This window comes from Opisthocomus hoazin, chromosome 6 (assembly GCF_030867145.1).
Source record: "Opisthocomus hoazin isolate bOpiHoa1 chromosome 6, bOpiHoa1.hap1, whole genome shotgun sequence".
Taxonomy (NCBI): Eukaryota; Metazoa; Chordata; class Aves; order Opisthocomiformes; family Opisthocomidae; genus Opisthocomus; species Opisthocomus hoazin.
This window is the reverse complement of record NC_134419.1, coordinates 77,649,381-77,674,200: the sequence shown is the minus strand read 5'-3', so window position 1 is coordinate 77,674,200 and position 24,820 is coordinate 77,649,381. Positions and strand designations below refer to the sequence as shown.

The 24,820-nt window shown below is 45.5% G+C and overlaps 2 protein-coding genes across 4 annotated transcripts in view; one reads left to right on the top strand and one right to left on the bottom strand.

The window, feature by feature from the left end:
- The window catches only part of INSYN2A (inhibitory synaptic factor 2A), a 53,160-nt gene extending 39,437 nt beyond the window's left edge, over positions 1–13,723 (top strand). The window contains exon 4 of the mRNA XM_075423921.1: positions 10,324–13,723. Coding sequence (XP_075280036.1) covers positions 10,324–10,507 — 184 coding nt within the window. The 3' untranslated portion in view covers positions 10,508–13,723. The remainder of the gene's footprint in view (positions 1–10,323) is intronic.
- The window catches only part of DOCK1 (dedicator of cytokinesis 1), a 339,932-nt gene that overhangs the window by 212,946 nt on the left and 102,166 nt on the right, over positions 1–24,820 (bottom strand). For all 3 annotated transcript variants that reach the window (XM_075423918.1, XM_075423919.1, XM_075423920.1), the window contains exons 26-27: positions 22,427–22,554; positions 19,367–19,462 (exon numbers count right to left, since the gene is read on the bottom strand). In XM_075423918.1, the coding sequence (XP_075280033.1) occupies positions 19,367–19,462; positions 22,427–22,554 (224 nt within the window). The remainder of the gene's footprint in view (positions 1–19,366; positions 19,463–22,426; positions 22,555–24,820) is intronic.

The window sequence follows — 24,820 nt, the reverse complement described above, 5'->3', positions numbered from 1 at the left end:
CGCAGCCTTCTCTTCTTCAGGCTGAACAAGCCCAGTTCCCTCAACCTCTCCTCGTAGTGGAGATGCTCCAGTCCCCTCACCATCCTCGTAGCCCTCCGCTGGACTCTCTCCAGTAGCTCTTCATCCTTCTTGAACTGGGGAGCCCAGAACTGGACACAGTACTCCAGATGAGGCCTCACCAGGGCATTGTAGAGGGGAAGGAGAACCTCCCTCGTCCTGCTGGCCACACTCTTCTTGATGCACCCCAGGATCCCATTGGCTTTCTTGGCAGCCAGGGCACACTGCTGGCTCATGGTTAACCTGTCGTCCACCAGGACACCCAGGTCCCTCTCCGCAGAGCTGCTCTCCAGCAGGTCCACCCCAAGCCTGTACTGGTGCATGAGGTTGTTCCTCCCCAGGTGCAGGACCCTGCTAGACAGCTTTATCAGCAAAACCACGCTGTGACCCAGGCTTTTAGGTACTTTCACATTAATGAAGAAGTCTGGAAATGTGCACGGCGAATACGCCCTGCCCGACACGAACGGCACCGCCGCCTTCTTCAAGCCCCCGCGCAGCACGCGAGGTTTACGCTGTACGTGTTTTACTCGCTGTACGCGTCCAGAGAGCTCCTTCAGCAGACCCGCCGCGGTGCCCGGTCCTGTGAGGAGAATGCAGCTTTGCTCATTACTGCCAAACAGCTAAAAAAAAATGACAAAGTGCCTAAAGGTTTTGGTACAGATTGCTCGCACCTGCAGAAGGAAGCACCTGGGGTCTGCTGGCTAGAAACAGCGCGGGTGCAGAAGGGGAAGGGATGCTGCTGCTTGTTCCTCCAGCACAGAGGTTCACAGAATCACAGAACAGTAGGGGTTGGAAGGGACCTCTGTGGGTCACCCAGTCCAACCCCCTGCCCAAGCAGGGTCACCTACAGCAGGCTGCACAGGACCTTGTCCAGGCGGGTCTTGAATATCTCCAGAGAAGGAGACTCCACAACCTCCCTGGGCAGCCTGTTCCACTGCTCCTTCACCCTCAGAGGGAAGAAGTTCTTCCTCATGTTCAGACGGAAAAGGTTCCCCTCCTGGAGTTTCCCCGTGCTGGCATGAGCTGGGTTACAGCGAAGGCACAACAGATAGGCAGCGGGCACGATGCGAAGCCATCGTCAGTCTGATGATGTGTTTCTTACCCACAACTTCACTGTCCCCCTCCATCAGGCTTAAAAAAAACCACCCGAGTATTTTCACGCGTTGCAGGTAAGATGAGAACAACTGCATCTCAGTAGTAGGGTGTTTCAGAGAATCAGGGAATATAGCACAGATGAAAATGTCTGAAGATGACTAGGCATTACAGTGAAGACACAAACTAAAATGAAGGTGCAAACGTTGGCCAGGTCTGCAAAGCCCCGGATTTTCCCCCTTCACCCCCTAATTCTCTACTCAACCTCTGACTCGGGCACAAGACCTGGAGCAATTTAGAGATTATCTGCTAGCTGCCTACAAGTGAACTTCAATTCCATCTTTCCTACTTCCCAGCTAACTAGAAAGGGAACTATGCTGTTCCGTGCAGGGGAAGGAACCAATTAATTTATTTCTTTGTCCTTTAGAGCAATGTTTAGAAGCACACATATAACTAAAACCTCCCTTTTTCTGAGCTCGCCCCTGTGCAATTTCTTGCTCAGGGCAGCTTGGGAAGGTACGGCATAGCACATTTCTATCAGGGAAACTATTTTTGTTTCATTAGCTAAAAAAAAAACACCCAGTTGGAAATTTTTTTAAATCTTGATTTCTAGTCAGCAGATTTAAAGTTACGGAACCTTCCAGCTTCTACCTCTGGCAAATGAAATGACTCCAGAAATGCGGATTTCCCACGTTTCCCTGCCGACAGACTAACAGGGCAGCAGGCAGGCCTGGCTCTTCAGCACGTCCCCCCAGAGCAGCCATTGGGACTGAAACCATCGATGCTGGGCGTCCCCCTAAAGCGATGTTTCCAGGGGAAGTTTTAGCAAAACTCAGCTCAGCTTTTTGACAGATTAGGAGAATATAGGCTGCAGGGAAGAGGTCTAAAACCGAAGACAGCGTAAAACAGGGGAACTATGAGAAGACTGAATTACTAAAACAAGATAGGTAGCCAGAAGGGATAAAAGAGAAATTCACTGATAAAACTACCGGGGGGACAAACTGCCTTGTAGGAGCTTCTGCTCCTCTGCAAGTCAAACCCTACAGCACCGCAGCCTCTGCAAGAAGCGCAGCATTTCACTAGTGAGGATGCCAAAGCTACTCTTAAGCCTAGACGCAATACACGCCGCACCTTTGCGTGACAAGAGCTGCATAGAGTTGGGTGGTTTCTCTTTAAGACAGAACACCTTTTAGGAACAGAAATTAAGACTCAGATTAAAGCATTCAGGATGCACTGACAACCCGGGTGTCCGAGGGCACTGGACCCTGCAGGCTGTCCGTACCTGTCGGTGCCAGACCAGGAGGATTGTCCCACACGTGCCTCCGACTGCTCCTACAACGTGCTCCTGTTTTGGACCCTCCTCAATTCTTGGGCTCTTGCACCCGAGTAGTAGATACAGGAGACCTCAGAAAAATATAACCAATGCCCTCACGGGACAAATAAATCATTTCAAGAGAAAACCTTAACTTTTCCACAACAGACGTTGGGTTTTTTAAAAATACAATTCAATCCTGAACACAGTAATACTAAAAAATATTCAGAGCTCTTTCAAACCTGTTCTGTGAAGGAACATCTTGAAGAATTCATGCTAGACTTCCCCCTAGTCACAAAGGTCAGAAACACTCAATAGCTTTTACAAGGCTACTTTAGCTTCTGGAAGTAAACTTTTTACTAGATCGAATCACTAGCCAATTTCTGCACAGGGAGGAACAAACTAACTTAAATCAGTACTAAATCACTGTAGTTGTTGGAGAGAAGAATTACAAAAAACTGTGTCGCCTATTAATTTGGCTACTTTTTACTCCTTTGAAATTTTGAATTAATACATGCTGGTTTTCAGTATTTAATTTTGTCTTTGGCATTGAAGTTCTAAGGTGCACTCCAGCTATTCAACAGAAATATGTTAATGGAATCTACAAAATTTAACTGTCCATACAACAGTGGCAAATAAACCAGGTTAAAATCATGGTGATGCAAGTTAACTAGGTAGCACAGAGCCCTCGCGGAAGCAGATCGCTTGTAAAGGTTAGATATAGTGATTATTATTAAAGTTAATAAAAATGGCAATTCAAAGTGACATAAATAGTAGACATAGATAAGGAGACAAAATCCTAAGATATCACTAGTATAGCAAAATCAGGTAACTAAATGATGGTCATTTTCATCATCTTTTTATTTCCTACTCGCTTTAATGAATTTACATTCTTTCTCATCTTATCTCTAGACTGTAAGATGCTTAGTAAAAAAAAAAAAAGGACCTTACTGGCCTGCCAACGCTGACCATGCCTTGGATCCTAAGCGTTTGTGACTTTCAGGCTGAAATAGGAAAGTTAACAGAGATTGCTTAAAAGTGTATTAAGCTCATTTTCGAGTGATTAATGCTTATCTGGATCCCGTTCTTCCGAGACGTGGCATGCACTAATGCCATGTCATCCAATTAATGTCACCCAGAAGGAGACACGATGGTATTCTTTAATTCCTGCTTCACCTAGCCGACTTAAATGCTGAGAGTTAAGCCGCTCCACAAATGCTTGCAGGATTTGGGCCTTAACATTACCAACTAGGTAATAAAAAGGTAAACAGAAGGGGTGTCGACTGAGATGAGAAGGCTCAGGCTGAGTAGGAGGAGAAGGTTTTCTTTGAGGCAGAAAGCAGAGGAACAGGCTGCCCAGAGCCTGCGCAGGCTCCGTCCTTCGAGGTTTCAAGAGGAAACTGGATAAAGCCCTCAGCAACCCAGTCCCAAACCTGAATTACTCCGATTCGGTGATCTTACCAAGTAACCAACATGTCAAACTGTCAGCACCTAATGTCTTAAAATTATTTGTGTTAATAACTTGTGACTGTGTTAGAAAAGAAGAAACCCCGTCCGTATTTCTAAGCTTGTCGCTAGGTACCCTCCCACAGTCCATATGCTCAGAACCAAATGGTTATGACTCCTCAAACTGTTTTCAATCCCTTATACAGCAACAAAATTAGAAAAAGTTCGCTCTATTGCCAACATGCAAAAAATAAACTCATTAACATATATTCTGAAAAACCACTTAAAAAAATGTGAAGCCCAACCCAGAAAACCCGGCACACCGATCCGTGCTCCGCCGCGCCAGGGTTCAGAAGAAGGGCTTGGCCAGGGAGCGCAGCAGCCTGAGCGAGGTGCCCCAAGTGCCCACCTTGGCCACCTTCCACAAACTAAAAGACACATTTACAAACAAAAGACAAACTCATGTAGATTCACCCCTGAAAATTTTAAGGATAGAAGGTGAGTTTTATTAGGGTATATTGTCTGGACAAAGTCAACTTAAATACTGAAGCGTGGCAAAATCTTGCTGTTAAGAAGAAACTGTGTTGATCTGCACAAACTTAGCCAGGGAGAGCAGCAGCCTGAGCGAGGGGGCCACCTTGGCTCCGCATCCCTCCCTTTGTTGTACCATGGACCCTCCGTCCCCAGCTGCCACCCCTCCTGATTTCACCCGCACGCGTTACGCAGCACGCGCAGGCGTACGGTGCCACGCGAGCCCCGAAGAACCTCCGAGATGTTCTCAGCGCTGCAGCACCAGGAGCGCTCAGCCGGCAGGGCGGGCCATCCCGTGCTCCTCTCCCCGGGGGCTGCAGGCACCCAGCACCCAGCCCCTCACTGCTGAGCGGCTGCTCAAGGGGTTTGGTTTCTCTTTTTGTCCTGAATACGATTCAAACCATTTGACCATGAGCCAGCAGTGTGCCCTGGCTGCCAAGAAAGCCAGTGGCATTCTGGGGTGCATTAGGAGGAGTGTGGCCAGCAGGTCGAGGGAGGTTCTCCTCCCCCTCTACACTGCCCTAGTGAGGCCTCATCTCGAGTACCCTGTCCAGTTCTGGGCTCCCCAGTTCAAGAAAGATGAGGAGCTACTGGACAGAGTTCAGTGGAGGGCTACGAGGATGATGAGGGGACTGGAGCATCTCTCCTACGAGGAGAGGCTGAGGGAGCTGGGCTTGTTCAGCCTGGAGAAGAGAAGGCTGAGAGGGGACCTAATAAATGCCTCTAAATATCTGCAGGATGGGTGTCAGGAGGATGGGGCCAGACTCTTTCCAGTAGTGCCCAGAGACAGGGCAAGGGGCAACGGGCACAAACTGAAGCAGAGGAAGCTCCAGCTGAACATGAGGAAGAACTTCTTCCCTCTGAGGGTGACGGAGCCCTGGCCCAGGCTGCCCAGGGAGGCTGTGGAGTCTCCTTCTCTGGAGATATTCCAGCCCCGCCTGGACGCGGTGCTGTGCAGCCTGCTCTGGGTGACCCTGCTTGGGCAGGGGGGTTGGACTGGGTGACCCACAGAGGTCCCTGCCAACCCTGACTGTTCTGTGATTCTAAGAAACTCTGCACAGAAAGTAGTTCTGTTCCAAGGTCATCCTGGGGTACTCGTTATTGCAGCCGTCAAGTCTTCATTGCCCTCCGAGCACAGTAACTCCGTTTCACAACTACAAGCAGCGAAGGCTGAGGGACGCTAAGCGCAAAGCAAAACAAACAGTGACACTCCAGAGAGGTTCCCGCTGACTCCCATGCCAAAATTAACACTCGTGTATGAAAACAGTTCTCAAGGCGGCGTTCAGCCGCCCTGCTGTTACCCTCCACCTTTCCACAACACTGCCTCGTCCGCTAGAAACCCAGCTGCCAGAGCACGTCGGTGGCACTGCCCAGGGCCAGAACCAGATCCTGAGTCACCTTTCAGCCAGGCTCCTCAGGCAGCTCAGTGCACATCCACGCCGGGCAATAAATAACACCAGCACCTGGGAAATGGCAAAGGAAGGAAGAAAACAAAAAGAAATTCAAAAAACTCTCCTGTTGGGGTCCCTTCGTACTGGTATCCACGGCAGAAAACAAGACGACAGAAAAAGCAGGCTCGGGGCCCTGCACTCTGGGGCTCAGCCAAGCACAGGCTAACGTGACTCAGAGCTGCAACTGCAGGGAGGTTTTTGATCAGTCCCAGACAAGACCCTTCTCCCTGTGAAGGAATTTCAGAGATTTTAATGACAAAGTTCTCGCCTGTGTTTAATGAGCACACCAAAATAAAATTCTCAACGGCCTGTTATTTCATTTTACTTGGCCAGATTTTCACGGGAGTGACATCTGTGCAAACACCGATACACAGGCAACTGCCCTAAAAAGTAGAGTTTCTGTTGTAAACCTTGTCAGTCTATAGTTGCTTTGGGGAGAAAACACAGAAAACCAGAATACTGATCGCAGACAAAATTTTACTGCTTATACTTGTTCACAAAACCAGCCTATTAATTTGCACTGGAGTTTCATCCACAGGAAAAATTTGAGATGGACATTGAACATGGAGAAACTCCAACCCAGTGTTCCAAATTTGGCAACACTGTGGGTAAGGGAGCCTTTAGTACGTCCTGAGCAGGCGTGCCAGGCCAACGCTGGCCACAATAGCATGGTGTGGTATTTGGATTCGCTGCTTGTTTTCGTAGGGCTTATTCACAATTGTCAGCCTAGTGAAAAAAATTGTGATTTCATCTACGGAAAAATGCTTCCCAAGCCAATAATTATAATCTCCATCACGTGGAATGCTAGAAGAACCCTCGCTAATTAAGTTCACGGAGTTATCAGGAGGAGAGTTAAAGAGGCAAAATCAGACAAAGTTTGAAAGTGAAGAGAGCCACACGGCGCAGGGAATATTTCAAGGAAAGGTCATTTTGAGAGGAAGCCTAGAGATTCTTAGGATACAAAAATAGCCCTGAGCCAAACAAAATCGTCAGAGCTGTGACAGGTGACAGCACCAAGCTGACGAATGCAAGGGCTGGAAAGCCAGAGGAACGGTCTGCAGAAGTCATACGGACCTGCAGCCCTTGCTGAAATTAATAGCACGTTCGATATAAAGACCAAAAATAAAGTCAGCTCTAGCTGATTTGGAACAATATGTGAAAAACTACAGAAGAAGGTTGTTGTCTTGCTGCTGCAGCACAGACAAGCGCGCGCTAAACCCTCCGGCTGCAAGCAGACAGCTCGCCGGCCCGAGAGGAGCGGCTGCAGGGAGAGCCTACCAAGCTCGACCCACACATCTCGATAACCAACAGTCAGTTCTTCTGTGAAATCTACAGTTCTAAATGCTGAAGCAATAGGAATGTTTTCATTCTTCCTCTCTGTGCTCTTCAGAAGTAAAACATTGTGAGGCAGAACAGCTGAAAGACAGCCTGAACGGTGCTGCAAGTGGTTTCATGCAGTAGAAAATGGGAATAACACGGGTTTCATCATATGGACTCAAACCAAGATAGTTTTTCTCTTCAGGTCTATCTTTAATAGAAATTGATTACGAAAAAAAGTTCTTCTGTTCAGCAAGAGGTTTTTTTTAAAACAATTTATCTTGTACATCCATTTCAAGCAGCTTTTAAGAGAGCTCCCCTGCAAGAGGAACGTTTTGAAAGAAATAAAAACGAACTCCGCCAATGCCAGAGCTGTGATGCCTTTGTTTCTTTTGCAAAATTTATACTGAGAAACAAGCCAACTATCATACATGCCAAGGTCTGCACGGATTTGCACGCCACCTTAAATGCGATTTAGAGAAGAATCTGCTCCATGCAGAGCTTCTCTCCCCGCGTTGCTGACAGCATTTACGTGGTGGGGCATTCACAAGCAACTGATAACTCGGTCTTAGCACAAAATTAACGCCGCAGTTATCCAACCAACTGCTTTTTGCTAGCTGAACTGCAAACAAGAATGCGTTATCAAGTTGAAGACTGCACTGTTCTTTCATTAACAAGGACTGATATTAGATTAATCAGTAGGCTCGTAGTGTGCTTCTGCGGTAGCAGGGTGCCCAACACAGCTGCCTCCTGCAAATTCAGCCTTCAGAGGTACAGTTCCAGCATGGAGCTGCAATTTTCAAAATTGTCTTCTTTGATTTGGAATGTCTTTTGACTGCTTAACAACACAGAGATGGGGAAAATATTTGGAATATTTAAACTCTTACCTAGCGTATTTCTCTCCTCCACTATTGGAAAGTTTATCCAAATCACCCCAGCTGACTGAAATGCTGACACTTTGGCTCCGAATGTATTTAACAGTTAAACCAGGCACAGCCAGATGCAAACCCAACCAAGCACCAAACCAGGCACAGTCAAATGCAAACCCAACCAAGCACCAAACCAGGCACAGCCAAATGCGAACCCAACCAAGCACCAAACCAGGCACAGCCAGATGCAAACCCAGCCAAGCACCAAACCAGGCACAGCCAGATGCAAACCCAGCCAAGCACCAAACCAGGCATAGCCAGATGCAAAACAAGACCTCACACCCTTCCAGCAGCCCTTTCTAGGGCTTCACTTGAAGTCCTTATAGGTAGACTCTTCAGCTCTTCAAAAAACCAAGCCACAAAAGTATCCCAAACTTCTCTTAGCATCTTTGATTCCCTCTCCTCCACTCTAAGAGGAAAATGAAATCCACCCAGATCAGCAGATGGCATTAGCTGGCATTATGTGCTCCATGTGCAAAGGCTGTGGCACTCACGTCCACCAGACTTTCCCATGACTTCTGTCATTGCAGCTTACTGGGAGAACTTCCTCTGAAACGATTCCAGGCGGTCCGCACCGTGTGCTGGCACGCCCTCGGGGTGGGCTGCCGCTCTCCTCCAGCTAGGGACAAGCAACAGCAGCAAAAGTTTAAAAACCTCTTTTGAGAAGAACTCTGCTGGGAGCACGAGGCCTGAACAAGCAGACCCAACGTCTCTAGGGGTTTACGCCAAACCAGCAATGGCAGAAGTAACTCAGAAAACACATTTAAGACTTGTTAAAAGTGAACTGATGTCCGGGAAGAGTAACCTTGTGTTCATGCAGCACTGGAGTAGCAAAGGCAGTGCAAAGCCCCAGAAACCTCGGCAGGAGCAGTGAAAGGGAAACCTCTCAAGTGCCCCAACAGACGCATTCACACACAACCTTCACCTCAGTCATCCAGCAAGAGGTAGGGAAGAAATAAATTAACTCCAGGGTCTAAATTCCCTTAATTTCACTCCATCTTCCAAATTCATCCTCCGATGTCCAGGTGCCACGTTGCAATGCGATGCCCGAGACGGGCCGAAAAGACTCGGTGCAGAACTCGCCCACAAGCTGCTGCACGCGGAACCATCCAGCGTCAGGGTGCTTCCACGTGCCCAGATTTGGTTTCGAGTATCAGACAGAATTCACCTTTTGCTGACGTTTATAACGCAGTTCCTTTGCTTTAGAAGGTAAACTTGAAACGATCTGTAGCACACTGTTGAAGTAAAGGTTATCATTTCATCTTTATTATGTTTCCAGTTGCTGGCAGGATTATGTAGCCGACAGTGTTTAGACTTCAGGAGGTGGATTTTAGAGCTTCAGAGTATTTTCTGAATGCAAGCTCACGTTTAAATGAGTATTTCCCTTATTTCTATTAAATTTTAGTAGCAATGGAACAAGCAAGTGCACACTAGCTGCTACCAAAACAGGTTCTTTCCATGTTACCTATTTTACCCACAGATCTGGTAGAAAGAAACAGAAATACATCAGTAGATGGTTTTATCTCCGCACTCATTTACAGCAGGGGCTGTAAAAGTAGATTTATATTGTTATCCTCACCGCAGGGCGAAGTTTAGATGCTGTCAGCGCATACTGAAGAGTTGCATTGTAAAAGATAACTGGATTTATTTATTTTTTCCATATACGAGTATATATACACACAGGACAGTAGTTGGGTGAAATTAATCTAACTCATGGCAAAACTTGCAAGAAACAGCTACGGTAAAGAAACTGCCCCGGCAGCCTTGCTGCTCACGGCCAGCCCACGCACGTGCCGGGCGGCCACGCCAACCTCCCAGGCCACGCAGGCAGGAGGGAGAACAGAGCCTGGGGCCCCCCTGCAAAGAGCGTTTCTCCACAGAGACGAGGGGAAAAGTAGTATTTCTAATTTGCAATTACTTCACAGCCCTTCCACCATCATCCTCAAAGCCCTCCTAAACAGGAGGGAGAAGTCTGCACAAGCCCATTCCCGTTTCTCTTCTGCAATACGTCCTTTTTGGACCTTACCCACCCTTCACTTTCAGTGCAAGAAATGTGGAGATCCGATTTAAACATTTATTTTGTATTTGAATTTCATTAAGTTAAGCACTTGTATATTGGTGTTGGCTTAACGAAATCTTTCTATCATTGTAATTAGCAACTGATTGCTTTTTTTCCTCTCGTTTTTAGTGTGGAATTGGATTTTAAACAGCAAGAAGATAAATTACAGCCAGTTTTGAGAAAACTTCATCCTATTGAGGAAACTCAGGTTGCACCTTTGCCTTATTCTCAGGAGAGCTACTCCTCCACTCCCAAGCAAAAATCCAAAACTGAATCAAAAAAGCATGGAAGATGGAAACTCTGGTTTCTTTAACCCAAGTCCATTACCTGTGGAGTTCAAGGCCTTCTTTGAAAAAAAAATACTTGGGAGTTCTATAATCAGCTATAACGGGATCTCGGTAGACTGACCAGTGTTACCGGCCGATGTCATCCTGACCGTTCTGGCAGCGTTCAGTTCTCACCGTATGTACCAAAAAGGCCTTTGTACCTATGAACTCGTGTCCGGAAGCAAGGCGTTGGGTAACACCTTGCCAGCTTTTATTTGCAGTTCACCAATGTGGGATGTAAAACCTGAATTGAAATTTGTACAAAGATGGAAAGTAAAACTATTCTCCCCCCCCCTTAGATCCGAAAGCGTCACCTTCTAACCTGTTAAATTGTAGGCTGTCATCCTGTACACAGCTAAATATCACTGTTCTTTCAAAGCCTTTTGGGGGTCTGGTTTATTGTCTTTAAACAATGAGGGGAAAAAAAAAACCAAACAAGCAAGCCTTACGTTTGCGATGGTCTTCAGTTTTACAAATCCATGTTGATCGGGGAGTGCAGTTTTCAGCACATATATCCTGGACAAAGCACAATTTTTCATGTGGTCCGAGACCACGAATAATCTCTAAGATGTGACTATATGTATATTTGCCTTCACGCGACGTAGACTTCAACCGAGCGATCCCATTTCGACAAGGCACCATCATTTCTAATTTCGATATGTCCTCGTCACCAGGCGAACAAGTCCGCTGCTCATCTCCGAGGGGGGAGCACCTGGAAACCCCCCCGAGTCAGGACAAGCCTTTAACCACAGCGGGCTGACAGGGTCAAGGCTACGGGACAATCAGCTGTCCGCTTCTAGCCTTTTGGTACCCAAAAGGCCTAAATGACACAGTCTGGCACAGGAAAAAAAAACCAAAAACAAACAAAAAAACCAACACAAGCCCACAAACAGAATAAGTAAAAGCTCCACGGATTGTTGGCATTTGCCATAATTTAATATCTTTTTGCAGTGCAGCCTTTGGAAAGCCTCTGCTGCAGAAGGCACCAGAAAATTTATGGTATGCATTACGCTCTCAGACCTGTCGGGAAGGAGCAGTGCTTTTAAACGCTGTTTCTTTACAAAGCTTCTCAGATGGGTTTCCCAACGTATTATAATTTATATCTTCAATCTATTAATTGTACTTGCTAACCAACACACTTAGGGAAGAAATGTGAATCCATTCGCCCACCACCACCACTTTTTTTTTACACCACAATTAAAATTTTGCTCTGAATCACAGCCTGCAACTTTTCCCTTAAGTATTTGCTCCTGTCATTAAACTTGCCTCTGGAATGACCGCTTGTGGAAAAATTTCTCATGCTACAAGTGGCCACGGAGTGGGAATCTTTTGGTCTTGTTTTATTTTGAAAGGATTTCAGATCATTTGAGTCATGAAGTGTCATGTGACAAACTGGCCTACTGAGAAGTGGTTTTGAAATTGCTTACCCTGCAGCATCAGCAACACACAAATTCTTCAGCCTTTAGGTGGAAGAAATGTAATCCTTAGCAGAAGAGTTTAACATACCAAAAAAGTGGAAGTGTTTCCACTGCCACTATTTTTCCTCTTAGCTCAGCATCAAATCGATTACGGCAAGAAAACTTGAGGAAAACAACTTCTTTCCCCCTGCCCCCAAAGGAAAGAGCAAGCAAAGCGTGTTCTGTTGGGCACAGAGATGCAGCAGCTGCCTGCGCCCACCTCCAGCTGAATCCCAGCAGGCTTTAAGGGAGAGCGGTCACCTTGGCAGGCAACCTGGAAGAGGGCAGAAGCAAACAATATCCTGAAATACTCTGGAGAAAGCTGGAGGATTAGGAAAGGCGATCCTGTGCACCAGGGAGGAAGTGCCATGGTCTCGCGTGGAAAAAAATGGTTCATGTATTTTCTACCGTTTCTAATTGAAAATATAAAAACTGTTTACAAGACAGCCTGCCCTACATGTTTCAGAAACCCACAAGTACTTCCAATCAAGAAAATATATATATTTTTTTTTTCCTAAACAGAAAGAAATATCAAATACGGACATAACAAGAAAGATACAAGAGTACTCAGTATTATTTTAAAATAGTGTTAATAATTAACGGACTCATCCATGCTAACATGCCTAGTGTTTGTGGTTTCTTTTAAAAAGAAATGAAATCAAGCAGCTCTCGACGGCGATCAGTCACAAACCGTCAGCGACAGCGAACCAGTAGCTTTCCCCATAAACCCACTCCCAACGTTCCTGTGCGCAGGGACTCTGACACAAAGCTGAACTGCGTTTATGTGCGGTTACTGACTCACTCCGAGACCAATATTCTGTAAGCATTTAAAACGAGAGAGGAAAATTCACTGGTGAAACATATAAGAGCTAAAAGTGAAAGTTCTCACGGCGTGTTCTGTACATGTCCAGGCTATTTTCTTAAGAAGTTGCAAATTTTTAATTTTTTACATTTTTTTAAAACTGGAAAAGCTAACATACATATAGTCTTGCTTAAAATTACATATCGTGTTCTACCGTACCATACAATGTAATTTGTAATAAAATGTTTTTGCAAGTGTGTAAAATGTATCATATTGTATTACATTTAGAGTCACTCAGGCTCAGGTCAGGTAGACACCGAGAGAAAAACCGAATTTGTTAGAGCTTTTAAATGTGACCGACAAAGCTATTTTCACCCCGATGTAGAAGATCTTACAAAACACAGGTATGGGGTTATAACGAAGAAAATGCATCTTCGCTTCCAATCCGGCACATAGCGGAGCTTTGCTGAGTTCACTGACAATACCGTGCACTTCCACACACTAATTTGCTACATGCACTTCTCCCATATCATGCTTAACAATACTTTTTAGTCAATAAATACTGCAGTGCTTTTATATTACTTGCTATTTTCTGAGTCCGTATAATTCCCATTAAGCAACAGTTACATTCTTTGTTTTAGAACTATTAGGAAACACTATTCATGTGAGTATCACTTGTTTTCTTACAGGAAAAAAGTCACTGTAATAATAGTTTAAAAATCAGGATAACCTGAAAAAAATAATGATTAAAACTGAAAAATCCTACCATCGGTACAAAGTGTTTGCTTTTTCTTGCTTAAGATGAAAACCACCATCTACGCCTTTAATTTTACTCCATGCTTTAAAGGTTAATCACTGTTTCAAAATCAAGTATGTTCATTTTTCATGAACACTTTCAAACCAAGTATGCTGTCAGATTATTCCATTTCTTTCACTTCTGTATAACAGCACGCACTCTCTGCTACTACCGGAATTTGTTAACTGGATTGCCACTAAAGCTCTGACTGCCATAGCGACACAATTCTGCTCTGCTAGAATGAAACAGACTGCAGGAAACAATTTCTGGTATTACTTCAGCATCCATAAAATACAACTGTGGCTTATTAAAATAACTGGAGTGCTAGAAATGAGCTGTCGGTCGGTTTAGGAGGCGGTTTGCTCCCGATCAACGCTGGCAGGGCAGGCTCCGTGCCCACGCGCTGCGGCCGTGCTGCGTCTTACAACACGGATCGGCTCAGTGCGAGTGACGGAACAGAATCACGACCGTCACCCAAATACTGCTCGAGTTCTTGTGACATTAGTTTGCAATACCTAACTTCAAATGTTTTTGAAAGATAGGAAAACAGGCAATTCAATAAAACCAAGTGTAATTTTTCACATCATAGAAGCCCGGTGAAGAAAACGAAGCTTTCTCCCCAACGTTTTGGAACCCGTTAACCCTATACCTGACAGATTTTAAGGCACAGCAAGACAATTTACATCTAGCTTCAGCTCCGACATAACTTAATCCCCAGAACTCTCTCCTGCAACCCTCAATAACTCATGTTTTACTCGGACTTAGACTCATATTTCACTGCCTTCCAGAAAGGCGTCCTGCCTGGAAGACGCCAAGAGATGGAGAATCCACTGCTGTCTCCGACGGGTGGATTACTCCGGCGCTGGCTTCCCATGCCAGCACCACGCTTGCTGCTCTCCACGTCTCGCCCTCCAGTGCTGCCACCAGCTCCTCCTCTTTCCTCTGACAGGCGTCAGCTTCACCCGACAGAGAGTCTCCTTCACGACCACCCAGGGGCACCTCGAAATCTCCTTTCTGTTAACCTCAGGTGGCTTTCGCATCTCACACCACAAACCACTCACTGTCTCCACTTTGTGATGGTTTCTGCAGCATTTCTGCTTTGGTTTTAAAGTGTAGAGGGGGAAACAAAAAATCGCTGTGGAAAACACTCCACTCATCAGTAAAGTCAGAAAGTCCTCTCCTGTCCGCCGCTTCCCAGCCACACATCCCAGGAGAGCCTAAACCAGCATTTTTCCCCCGATCACAGCAGATCTTCACGCTGACTTTGTTCACCACGCGCCACGGTTTTCAGAGCCACCGCTGTTAAAGACAGAGTCCCTTGGGAGCAGAGCCACTGCCCACGCTCTTTGCCCTTACATCTAGGAGCTAGATTTTTTTTCCCTGTATCAAAGTGGAATTTGATTTGTTCCACCATGTAAAGCCACCAAGACTGTCTGCTTCGCCGACAGTGACCACACGGTCGCACAAACCTGCCAACAGAGGCAGCTTCCAAACATCGTACGTGCAGGGATCCAAAAACCCCATCTGGCTGTCCTTTCCGAAACGAAAGGGTTCAGCAACGAGCTTGTTTTTCTTGGCTTTCTAAACGAAAAACGGACCAGGCTGCTGACCACGAGCAGGCAGGGAGCAGTCACGATTCCTTCTGGCCCCACCATCGTGGCCGGTCAGTTCTGCTGTGCTGAAGGAGGCCAAGACGCCGGCTCGCGTGGAACGCGACGTCCTGCTAAAGCTACTCGGCACGGGAAGAGATGGTTTGCAATTCTCCTTCACAAACGACCCAAGGAAGCATGCTCCATCTTTTTATTTTCAAGCGACATGTTCTCCAGTAGGAAAGACTTCGTGATCCTGTTGCAGGTGCCATAGCAGGAGCAGGTCGAGGGGCGTGCAGAAGCGGTCCCAAGCAGCCAAGCCCTGGGAGCAGGAGTGGTCCCCGACCCGGCATCGGGCCACACCTCGCTCCTACCTTCCCTGCAGCCACGCACGCAGAACCCCCTGCTCAGGCAGCAAATGGAGCAGGTGAAAATCATAAGTAATAGTAAGTACTAACATGGTGACTACATTTTTTTTCCTTGCACATTAAAAACTCGTTTGATACGGCAGGCTGGAAACTAATGCTAATTTCCAAGTATATAAATTCACTGCTTTCATTGAAGCAACCTGTATAAGTCACCAGAATATGCTTAATCTTCGTTAATACAGACACCGGTGAAACTAAGGGTCTGGGTTTGTTTTTTAACAAGTTCTGGAGGCTAGAAGAGAGTTTGCAGTATCATAAATGTCAACTTCAATCCATCTTGCTACCAACTTCTCCCAAAATTACAGCCAAATCAGATTTTCATCTATCACTTCTACTCCATTTTATTTATTATCTAGTTTTTCTTACAACTGGTCTATCTTATTTCCAGGTAATTCTCTTTTGAAGGCATATGATAAAAATAGCTTATGATTTTTATCTAGAAACTCACACATTTAAGGAAGCAAAAATTCAAAGATGTGCAAAGTCAAAAGAGACAACTGGAGAATCTTTCACGTCTGCTCAACACAGGGGAAAAGGCACCTCCTGTAATTAAGCACGGCTAACTGGCAATTTAGCTTGAGAACAGCCCTGGAGGATACTGAAGACCAAAAACCTTTAGAAGGTTGTACCCAACACCTCCCATATTCAGACTGAGACATGGCAGGCGTCTGGTAAGAGGCATAAATTAGGGAAGAGTTACCAAAATCCTTTCTTCTCTCCTGGTTTCTACGTTCTGCAGCGAAGCAGCCACGTTTAAGCAGCTGACTGTGCTGGGACGGCCATCGCCGCAGGCTGGTCCCTCGCCTGACCCTGAAGGACAGGGCTTTGGTCAGGTGGGTACCACAGCTCATCCCACCCTTCACGAACATCCTTCCACGGGAAACGGACCCGGTAACAGTCGTGCAGTATCAGACACACAGAACCCTATCCATAGGTTATAACGCAGAGAAAGTAATTTGAATTATTTATGATAACTTTAATAGTCTCTAATTGCATATCCTCCTGAAACAACAAATTTGGTGTCCTGTGTTCTTGTTACATTACCACATCCAGCAACCTCACCCCCTACCGAAGATTTCTGTGCACTGATGTACAATCACGTTATATTTACGCATTCGACTTCCACCACCTCTGTCCCAAGAGAACTGCGTTTTCACCTGACCGCCTGGATTCCTGACAGTCCTCCACCGACCACGCAGAACTCCAGCCTCTCAGAAACGCCAGCTCTCACTGACGTATCACACAGCCAAAAACAACAGGAGTGTAAGCCATGTATGCCTCCAACTCAGAAACGTACACAAAGAATACTATTAACACAGATATTGAAACAATTTCTACAGAACAGTTGTCTTCTGATGTTTACCCCTACAGATGCCAAGGTTCCTGCATCCCAACCGCCACAGCAGTTCAGCAGTGGTTAGCACAGAGGTTTATAAAGAACGTGAAATTAAGCCAAGTTGACTGACACTGCAAGGGGATTATGAATTTATGTTTCTGTATTGCTGCCTAACAGAGGAGAAGTCTTATCTCGGTGAGGATGACTGCACCTTCCCTCCACTGGAGCTATTCAAGCAGGGTCCTCAGAGAAATGTTGCCGGAGCAAAGCTAACAGCTGATAAATCTTAAGGGATATAGTTCGTGTCTACAGCAGAAAATACCAATTTTTCAGAATTTTTGACCCCAAGGTCTTTTTTTATATTCAAAGTGTATTACGCAATGTGTAGGTTTGGGATGAAGATGACACAGCTCAGCATTTCTTCACGGTGAAAACACGCCAGCTGTAGCACACTAATACAGCTACATTTATAGAAGAAACAAATTGCTATGCCCTGTATTTAACTTCTTTTGAAAAAGTCATCGTTCCCTGAACTACGCCTCTGCAAGATTCTATGTTTTTAAAATTCCTTCCTTCTACTCATCCCCTATGGTTAAATCTCTAATATAATTGCCAGGCAACACTAGTCTAGTATTGACAAAATACAAGTTAATGCCCAGTTTCACCCTGATCCTGAGCCAAGAGGGCTCAGGTTATGCTCGCTCATTATCGCTCGCGTTTTACTCTTCCTACTTTGCTGACGCCACAAAAATGAGTTGTTACTGGCTGACAACAGGAGGATCCATTCAGCAACAGAGTGAATTTTAAGATAGGAGTAAGTACTCCTCAAAAATACCCGCTCCTAGTAATACTCATCACATAATTATAGAGTGCAGATAGAGTGATTTCAAGCTGTATTCATGATCACTATGGATATTTTTAATACAGCTGTACTTAGTTAAAACATATACATGAGAAGTTTTCAAACATAATTTGATAAATGCAAAAGGAATAATTAACATGTTAAAATATCACCTAAATCATCTTCATCAAAACAATAATTAATTTGCATTCAAACCGTAACTGAAGAGGTTTCCTGTATGTATGTCTTACAAGACTACACCTTCTGCACAACTGGGGGAAGAAGTAAGGTTTCGTACCCTTGTACAGAAAGATATTAAAATATTAAGACCTTAAGGTATCTGTTCTGCATATTATTAGTAATTTCTGTAGTAACATACAAAGTAACCATAAGAAACTTTCTGGCTTTCACTGTCAGTGCATCCCAGCACTAGAATATTCTGCAAGAATGATCTCTGCTTATAACCATTCCTTGCTCCAGCAAGGGATCTGGCGATCCACTGTCACTTCCTTACAGCAAAAACTATTATTGCACATCAAAGAGATAAAAGTGGAAGACAAAAAAAAGTTAGTGGATGGCGCACTGAAGACAAAACTAAAACTGTAGGCTGTTTGCCGACACAAGCACCACCGCATGCCAAGTAAATGGGACAGCAGCAGGTGGGTAAGATGTGCTGAGGACAGAGAAACTCGTCATAAAAAGTCAAATGTCACTGCGTGCGATTATACAGAGAAATAAAATCAGAAAAGGGGAGATCAAAAAAAAAGTGCTGATGGACTCAGATATATCCCACCAACAAATAAACCCTTTTTTAAGAATGAAATCAGTGTATTGAACCAAGCTGAACCAAATGTAGACGAGAAGGCAGCTACTCAGCCAGAGGAGAAACCTGCTCCACTTTGACCCGTCCCTTACACGCATTAGTAGCCAGATGTAGACGCCCAAGGAAGAATATAAGGTCAAGGCACACACACGGTGAGACCCCCAAAAAACAGCAAGATCTACCCCCGTTTTAGATATCAGTAGGCCCCACTATTTTTTTCATTATTTAGACCAACATTAGTGATACAGTCGAAAAATTCAAACGTCAGGCTTTAACACCACAGTGCCACGCCACCACAGTGGGACATGGTAACTTGCAGCTGCTCTATCAGTCCTTCTGCTAGATTTTCAAAAAGTAACAGTTTGGGGCTCTGTTCTAAAATCAAACTCTGCCGTTGTCTTGGTTATCTCAGTCGTAGTCAAGAAAGGCAAGTAAATACTTGTGGAGTCAAATGATGGCTCACACTAGTAACAAATGGGCAAGTCTCTCATTCCCACACTGTTCAGCTCTCTAATTACAAATAACCCATCACTCTGGTTAACACAAACCTCTAAAATCTGGCTAATCACCCGGCCATCGATATTTTTAAAAAATATTTCTTCTCCCCCTGTGTAAACCGCAGAAAAATTACATGCTGATGTTTTACAGCTTACTGAACAAAGACAGTGACAGAAGGTTTTGATTGCTTTGGGTGACCTGGGATTTAAATTCTATTACAGTCAGGCTCGAAAAGATGTGACAGAGATATTTAAGTTGACATCAAGAGACACTTACGATGAGCTCCGAATCACGTCCCATGGAAATGACTGTTCTGTTCACTGTCCTCAATAGCTTTTCCATGATTATCTGTACATGTCGTTGTGTTGGCCCCTAAGGAAAAAAAAATAAATTAGTGGTAACTAGATACAACAGACACCAATACAATTGAACCACTTTAAATCCGCCTGTCTGGTGGAAGTTAAACAAAACATCACTCACTGCCGTTGATCAAAAGCAGAAAATTAGTCTCTCATTTTAACAAACACCATGCAAAATCTATTTTATTAATACATGCTGCTGATAAATTAACATGTACTGTTACAATTATTTAAACGAAAAGCAAGTCCCTGGAAATATTTGAATGAAAAGCAAAGCCTATGACATTTAGTTACCCAATAATTTTATTTTCCTAAGTCATTTTTCCAACACCAAAAGCCCATTGGTGTCGGGGGGCTATTCTGCAACAGCTCAATTAAAAGAAACAGAAAAGCAAAGCAAGACTTTGGTCAAGGAATTTTGATTTCAGCCAATTGTTTCAAATTAATAGTTCTATATTAGAAGTAATCTGCCACTATCTTTGAAAGACTTGAAAATTAAATACTTAGTGCAACCAGCTTTTAACAACAAGTTCAGAAACCTTATGCAAAATGATGGCTACAAAACTGAAGCCAACAACACATGGCAAGGAGAAAGCAACAGATGAGCTTTGCTCCCACCCTTTACTTTATAAACAGGCTCCTTCACAGTTTTCGTTGGTCTGAAGGAGACATCAAAAGGGGTCTGTGAGATGGAAAGGGAAACAATTCCACAGCCAACATTTGCAAGCGATTTCCTAGGCAATATTAATCTACACAAAGCAGCTTCTTGAGGTTGCTTCTCGACCATCGAACAGCCTGATGAGCCAGTTTCTCGCTTGCCCTTGGATCTGTGTAACAACCCCCACCTCATCACTGGATTATGCTGAATTACCAAAGGCAGGCTTGACTACATGAAAAATGCATTTGCGTATTTGAAGAGCGAGCCAGCACCAGCACGGACCTGCACAGCTACTGCTCCAGCACAGACTCCTCTCCCTGCTGCCGCCAGGTCTGCCTTTGGGAGAAAGCCGACGTCTGCAGGGAAGAATCCATCTGTCTCAGGGCCCTGCTCCTCTCTACCCTTCAGCTCTCCCTGCTTTCCCTCCTACCGGGTTTTTCTAAGACTTTCCTCCTCTCTGCATTCCCAGCACTTGGGCTGCTCCTGCCCACTTTCCATTTTACTTTACGTCGCTCCTCACTCGCAGCTCTTCCTTCCTTTCCCTGTCCTCTTCCCGATCCCCCTGCCCCAATGGCAAATGGGTACCTATTTTCTGCAGCCCCCTCGCTGCAGGCCACGAGCCGGGGCAGCTCTCGGCTCGGCTCCTACCACTCCCGGACAGGGAGAGCCCAGGAGACGCTGGAGCTGCGAGGGAGCTGCTACCGGGTGGAGAAATGCAGCCAACCAAGTGCGAAAGGAAGCAGCTGAGCTGTCAAAAGCAAATTGTGTTTTTTATAATAACCCACTCTCCGAAGCAGTCACACAGAAGTACTTTACAAAAGAAACAAAATCAGAACGAGCCCAGAAAACATAATCAAGATGCTCGACAGGATGTGTGTAGCTGGCCCCTGAGGCCTTTCCAATAAGTCAGAGTACGATTCTGCATCGGACTGAAGGTTCAGACAGCAGCCGCATCAGCCCAAACTTCACTTCTCATCACATCACTGCAGCTCTCCAGCAAAGCACCAATATTTGCGTATTTGTGTGAAGTCAAGAGAAGACAAAAACGGGGCTGTTGGGCAAGCTACACATCTGCACCCCAGCCCAGGGCCCTGTGCAGGTTCTCGCGTGCAGCCACCTCCTCCGTTTACATTCTGCACGGGTGAGACAGCTACGCTTGTTAGAATATTCATGCAGAAGCCACCACTTTTCAATTCAGATTCTCTCTTACTGAGGCAGAAAATTCTACTACCTAACTTTAAATGGCACTTCAAAAGGCTAAACAAGTTTGCTGTGTCGATAGAAGTATACATTCATATATATATATATATGTATACACACACACATTCCCCTTCAGGCTGGCCTTGCAGACCAGTATCAATACAACTCAAATGTGCATTTCCCAAAATACTCATGAAAAAAAACCAAACACAAAAATCCTCCAAACATTTTCCTCCTGGCAGAGGCTAGACACCACGTATGACAGCGGCTGAACCAGTAAGAGTATCTATTTACTCACAATCCAACCAGTGTCTGGAAAAGTGTTACCGGGTAACAGTGCTGTATTGGACGGGCCTCAGGAACAGTGAGAAACATCCCGAGATGTCACACAACGCATCCTCACCAGTGGATGCGCAAAAAGAAGACTTAGAAGAGACTGGTTAGGGGGGAAAAAAAGAGAGAAAGGGAAAAAAAAGAGAGAAAGGGAAAAAAAAGAGAGAAAGGGAAAAAAAAGAGAGAGAAAGGGAAAAAAAAAAAGAGAGAAAGGGAAAAAAAGAGAGAGAAAGGGAAAAAAGAGAGAGAAAGGGAAAAAGAGAGAGAAAGGGAAAAAAAAGAGAAAGGGAAAAAAAGAGAAAGGGAAAAAAAGAGAAAGGGAAAAAAAGAGAAAGGGAAAAAAAGAGAAAGGGAAAAAAGAGAGAAAGAAAGGGAAAAAAAGAGAGAAAAGGAAAAAAAAGAGAGCGAAAGAGAGGGGGAAAAAAAGAGAGAAAGAGAGGGAAAAAGAGAAAGAGAGAGAAAGAGAGGGAAAAAAGAGAGAGAAAGAGAGGGAAAAAAGAGAGAGAAAGAGAGGGAAAAAAGAGAGAAACAGAGGGGGAAAAAAGAGAGAGAAAGAGAGGGAAAAAAGAGAGAGAAAGAGAGGGGAAAAAAAGAGAGAGAAAGAGAGGGGAAAAAAAGAGAGAGAAAGAGAGGGGAAAAAAAAGAGGGAGAAAGAGAGGGGAAAAAAAAGAGAAAGAGAGAAAAGAAAAAAAGAAAAAAAATCTAAGCCATCAGGAGTTACCGGCTTAATTCATTCTACTAAGATCCATTTGAGTGCTCATCATCACGGAGCCGCAGGATACTAACCACATCCTTCTTGTAAAGCACTTCCAGGATGTTACTCAGCAACTGGCAGCAGGCCTCCAGATCTTCTTGCCTTTCCAAGTGATACTTCAGCTGATCTGTCATTGTCGGCAGCAGGATTTCCCGGCAGTCTGCACACAGAAGACAAGGTTACCTACACAGCTTCAAACAACCTCACAGCGCTACCCACAACAGCCAATCTGCTTCATAAGACGAAAACTTCACAAAAAGAATGTAACTTCTACATTTCCAGTCACCTGCTTTTTAACCCAAAACATAAAAACCTGAAGAAGTTAGAAGCAAACTAAAATGAAGTCACTGGGTTAAGAACATTTCACAGAATCACAGAATCACAGCATGATCGGGGTTGGAAGGGACCTCTGTGGGTCACCCAGTCCAACCCCCTGCCCAAGCAGGGTCACCCACAGCAGGCTGCACAGCACCGCGTCCAGGCGGGTCTGGAATATCTCCAGAGAAGGAGACTCCACAGCCTCCCTGGGCAGCCTGGGCCAGGGCTCCGTCACCCTCAGAGGGAAGAAGTTCTTCCTCATCTTCAGCTGGAAGTTCCTCTGCTTCAGTTTGTGCCCGTTGCCCCTTGTCCTGTCACTGGGCACCACTGGAAAGAGCTTGGCCCCATCCTCCTGACACCCACCCTGCAGATATTTGTAAGCATTTCTAAGGTCCCCTCTCAGCCTTCTCTTCTCCAGGCTGAACAAGCCCAGCTCCCTCAGCCTCTCCTCGTAGGAGAGATGCTCCAGTCCCCTCACCATCCTTGTAGCCCTCCGCTGGACTCTCTCCAGTAGCTCTTCATCTTTCTTGAACTGGGGAGCCCAGAACTGGACACAGGACTCCAGATGAGGCCTCACCAGGGCAGATCAGAGGGGAAGGAGAACCTCCCTTGACCTGCTGGCCACACTCTGGTTAATGCACCCCAGGATGCCATTGGCCTTCTTGGCAGCCAGGGCACACTGCTGGCTCATGGTCACCTTGTCACCCACCAGCACAAAGGCATATCAGAGTCAGTCTCTGCAGATGAGGAGAAAGTCAGAGTCATCTGACTCACAAGACAGTGTTTTGCTCCAAAAATGCTGCTGAAATGCTTTCTGACGGTATCCAGACGTAGCTTCTGTAAGCCCTGTACAAGGCACGTTCGTGAGAAAGGGGAGATATGGGGAAGATAAGGAAAACTGGGACATGGCTTAATAATTAAGCTCAACATTCAGGCTCAAGTCAGGAATGTAAGGGAAATAAAGCAAGGACCGACACTCCTAAGCCTACCAGCCGGTAACACTGGACACTGATTTAATGAATCGAATGACTGTATAACCTGCTAATTGTCTTGCCCAGAGGGAGCACAGGGATCTCGGGTTCACTCCTAAGCCCGGCCCACGCTCTCCTTCCTTCAGGAGAGGTGGCACAGCCAGAGGTACCTGCCTGCCGTGTGGTGGCATCAGCTGCCGCCCACCGCAGCCCGACACTGGGAGCACGCAGGCTCCAGCCTCCACAGCAGGGAAGAGCGAGGATAAAACCCTTCAGCGTCCTCCATTCCCAGCCCCCATATAAATCCATGCCCAAAGGAGGGGAACTGGTTATTCTTGCTAGCCAGAGCGTGACTGAAGAAGAAAATTATGATGATTAAATTACACAGTGTGTATACAGTCAGCATAGTCCTGAAACATATTTGGGGAGTGAGGGAAAGGAGAGCAGGAAGGGACAAGGGAAAATTAACAGTATTTTGGTGTTAGTAACACCGTACAACAGAATCACAGAATGGTAGGGGTTGGAAGGGACCTCTGTGGGTCATCTAGTCCAGCCCTCCTGCCGAAGCAGGGTCACCTACAGCAGGCTGTAGAGGACCTTGTCCAGGCGGGTCTGGAATATCTCCAGAGAAGGAGACAGGAACAGAAGAAAGACATCAGCCTTTTCCAGCTATTTTACCCTACTAGACACCAGTTCCCAAGTCCCTTTCCCTCCCGATCTGCCCAACTTTCTCATCTTCACACGGAAGAAGGTGGGAGCTCTGCTTTTCCCCAAGGAAAGAGTACTACTCCTCTGTGCTAAAAGGGCTGGATGACCAAGCTGGCAGGCAGCTTCTTCTCAGAGAAGTCGTACACGTAACACAAGACAGAAAGCAGCACAGCTATGTTTGTCTACGCACGCGAACAGTTTCTTGAAAAACAATAGTTACTATTAAGAAATTTTTATTTTCCCAACTAACGGACATACACTGTCACAACGTGGGTCACTCCAAAAAAGCTGCCCTTCTACTACATAAAATCTACCTGGCAGATGATCTCTGAAAACACAACCGAAGGATTCACTTTGTCAAATGCTACACTGGCTGTTGGCCCGCGAGATCTCTAATTATACAGTACCCGGGAAAATATGGATGAAGCT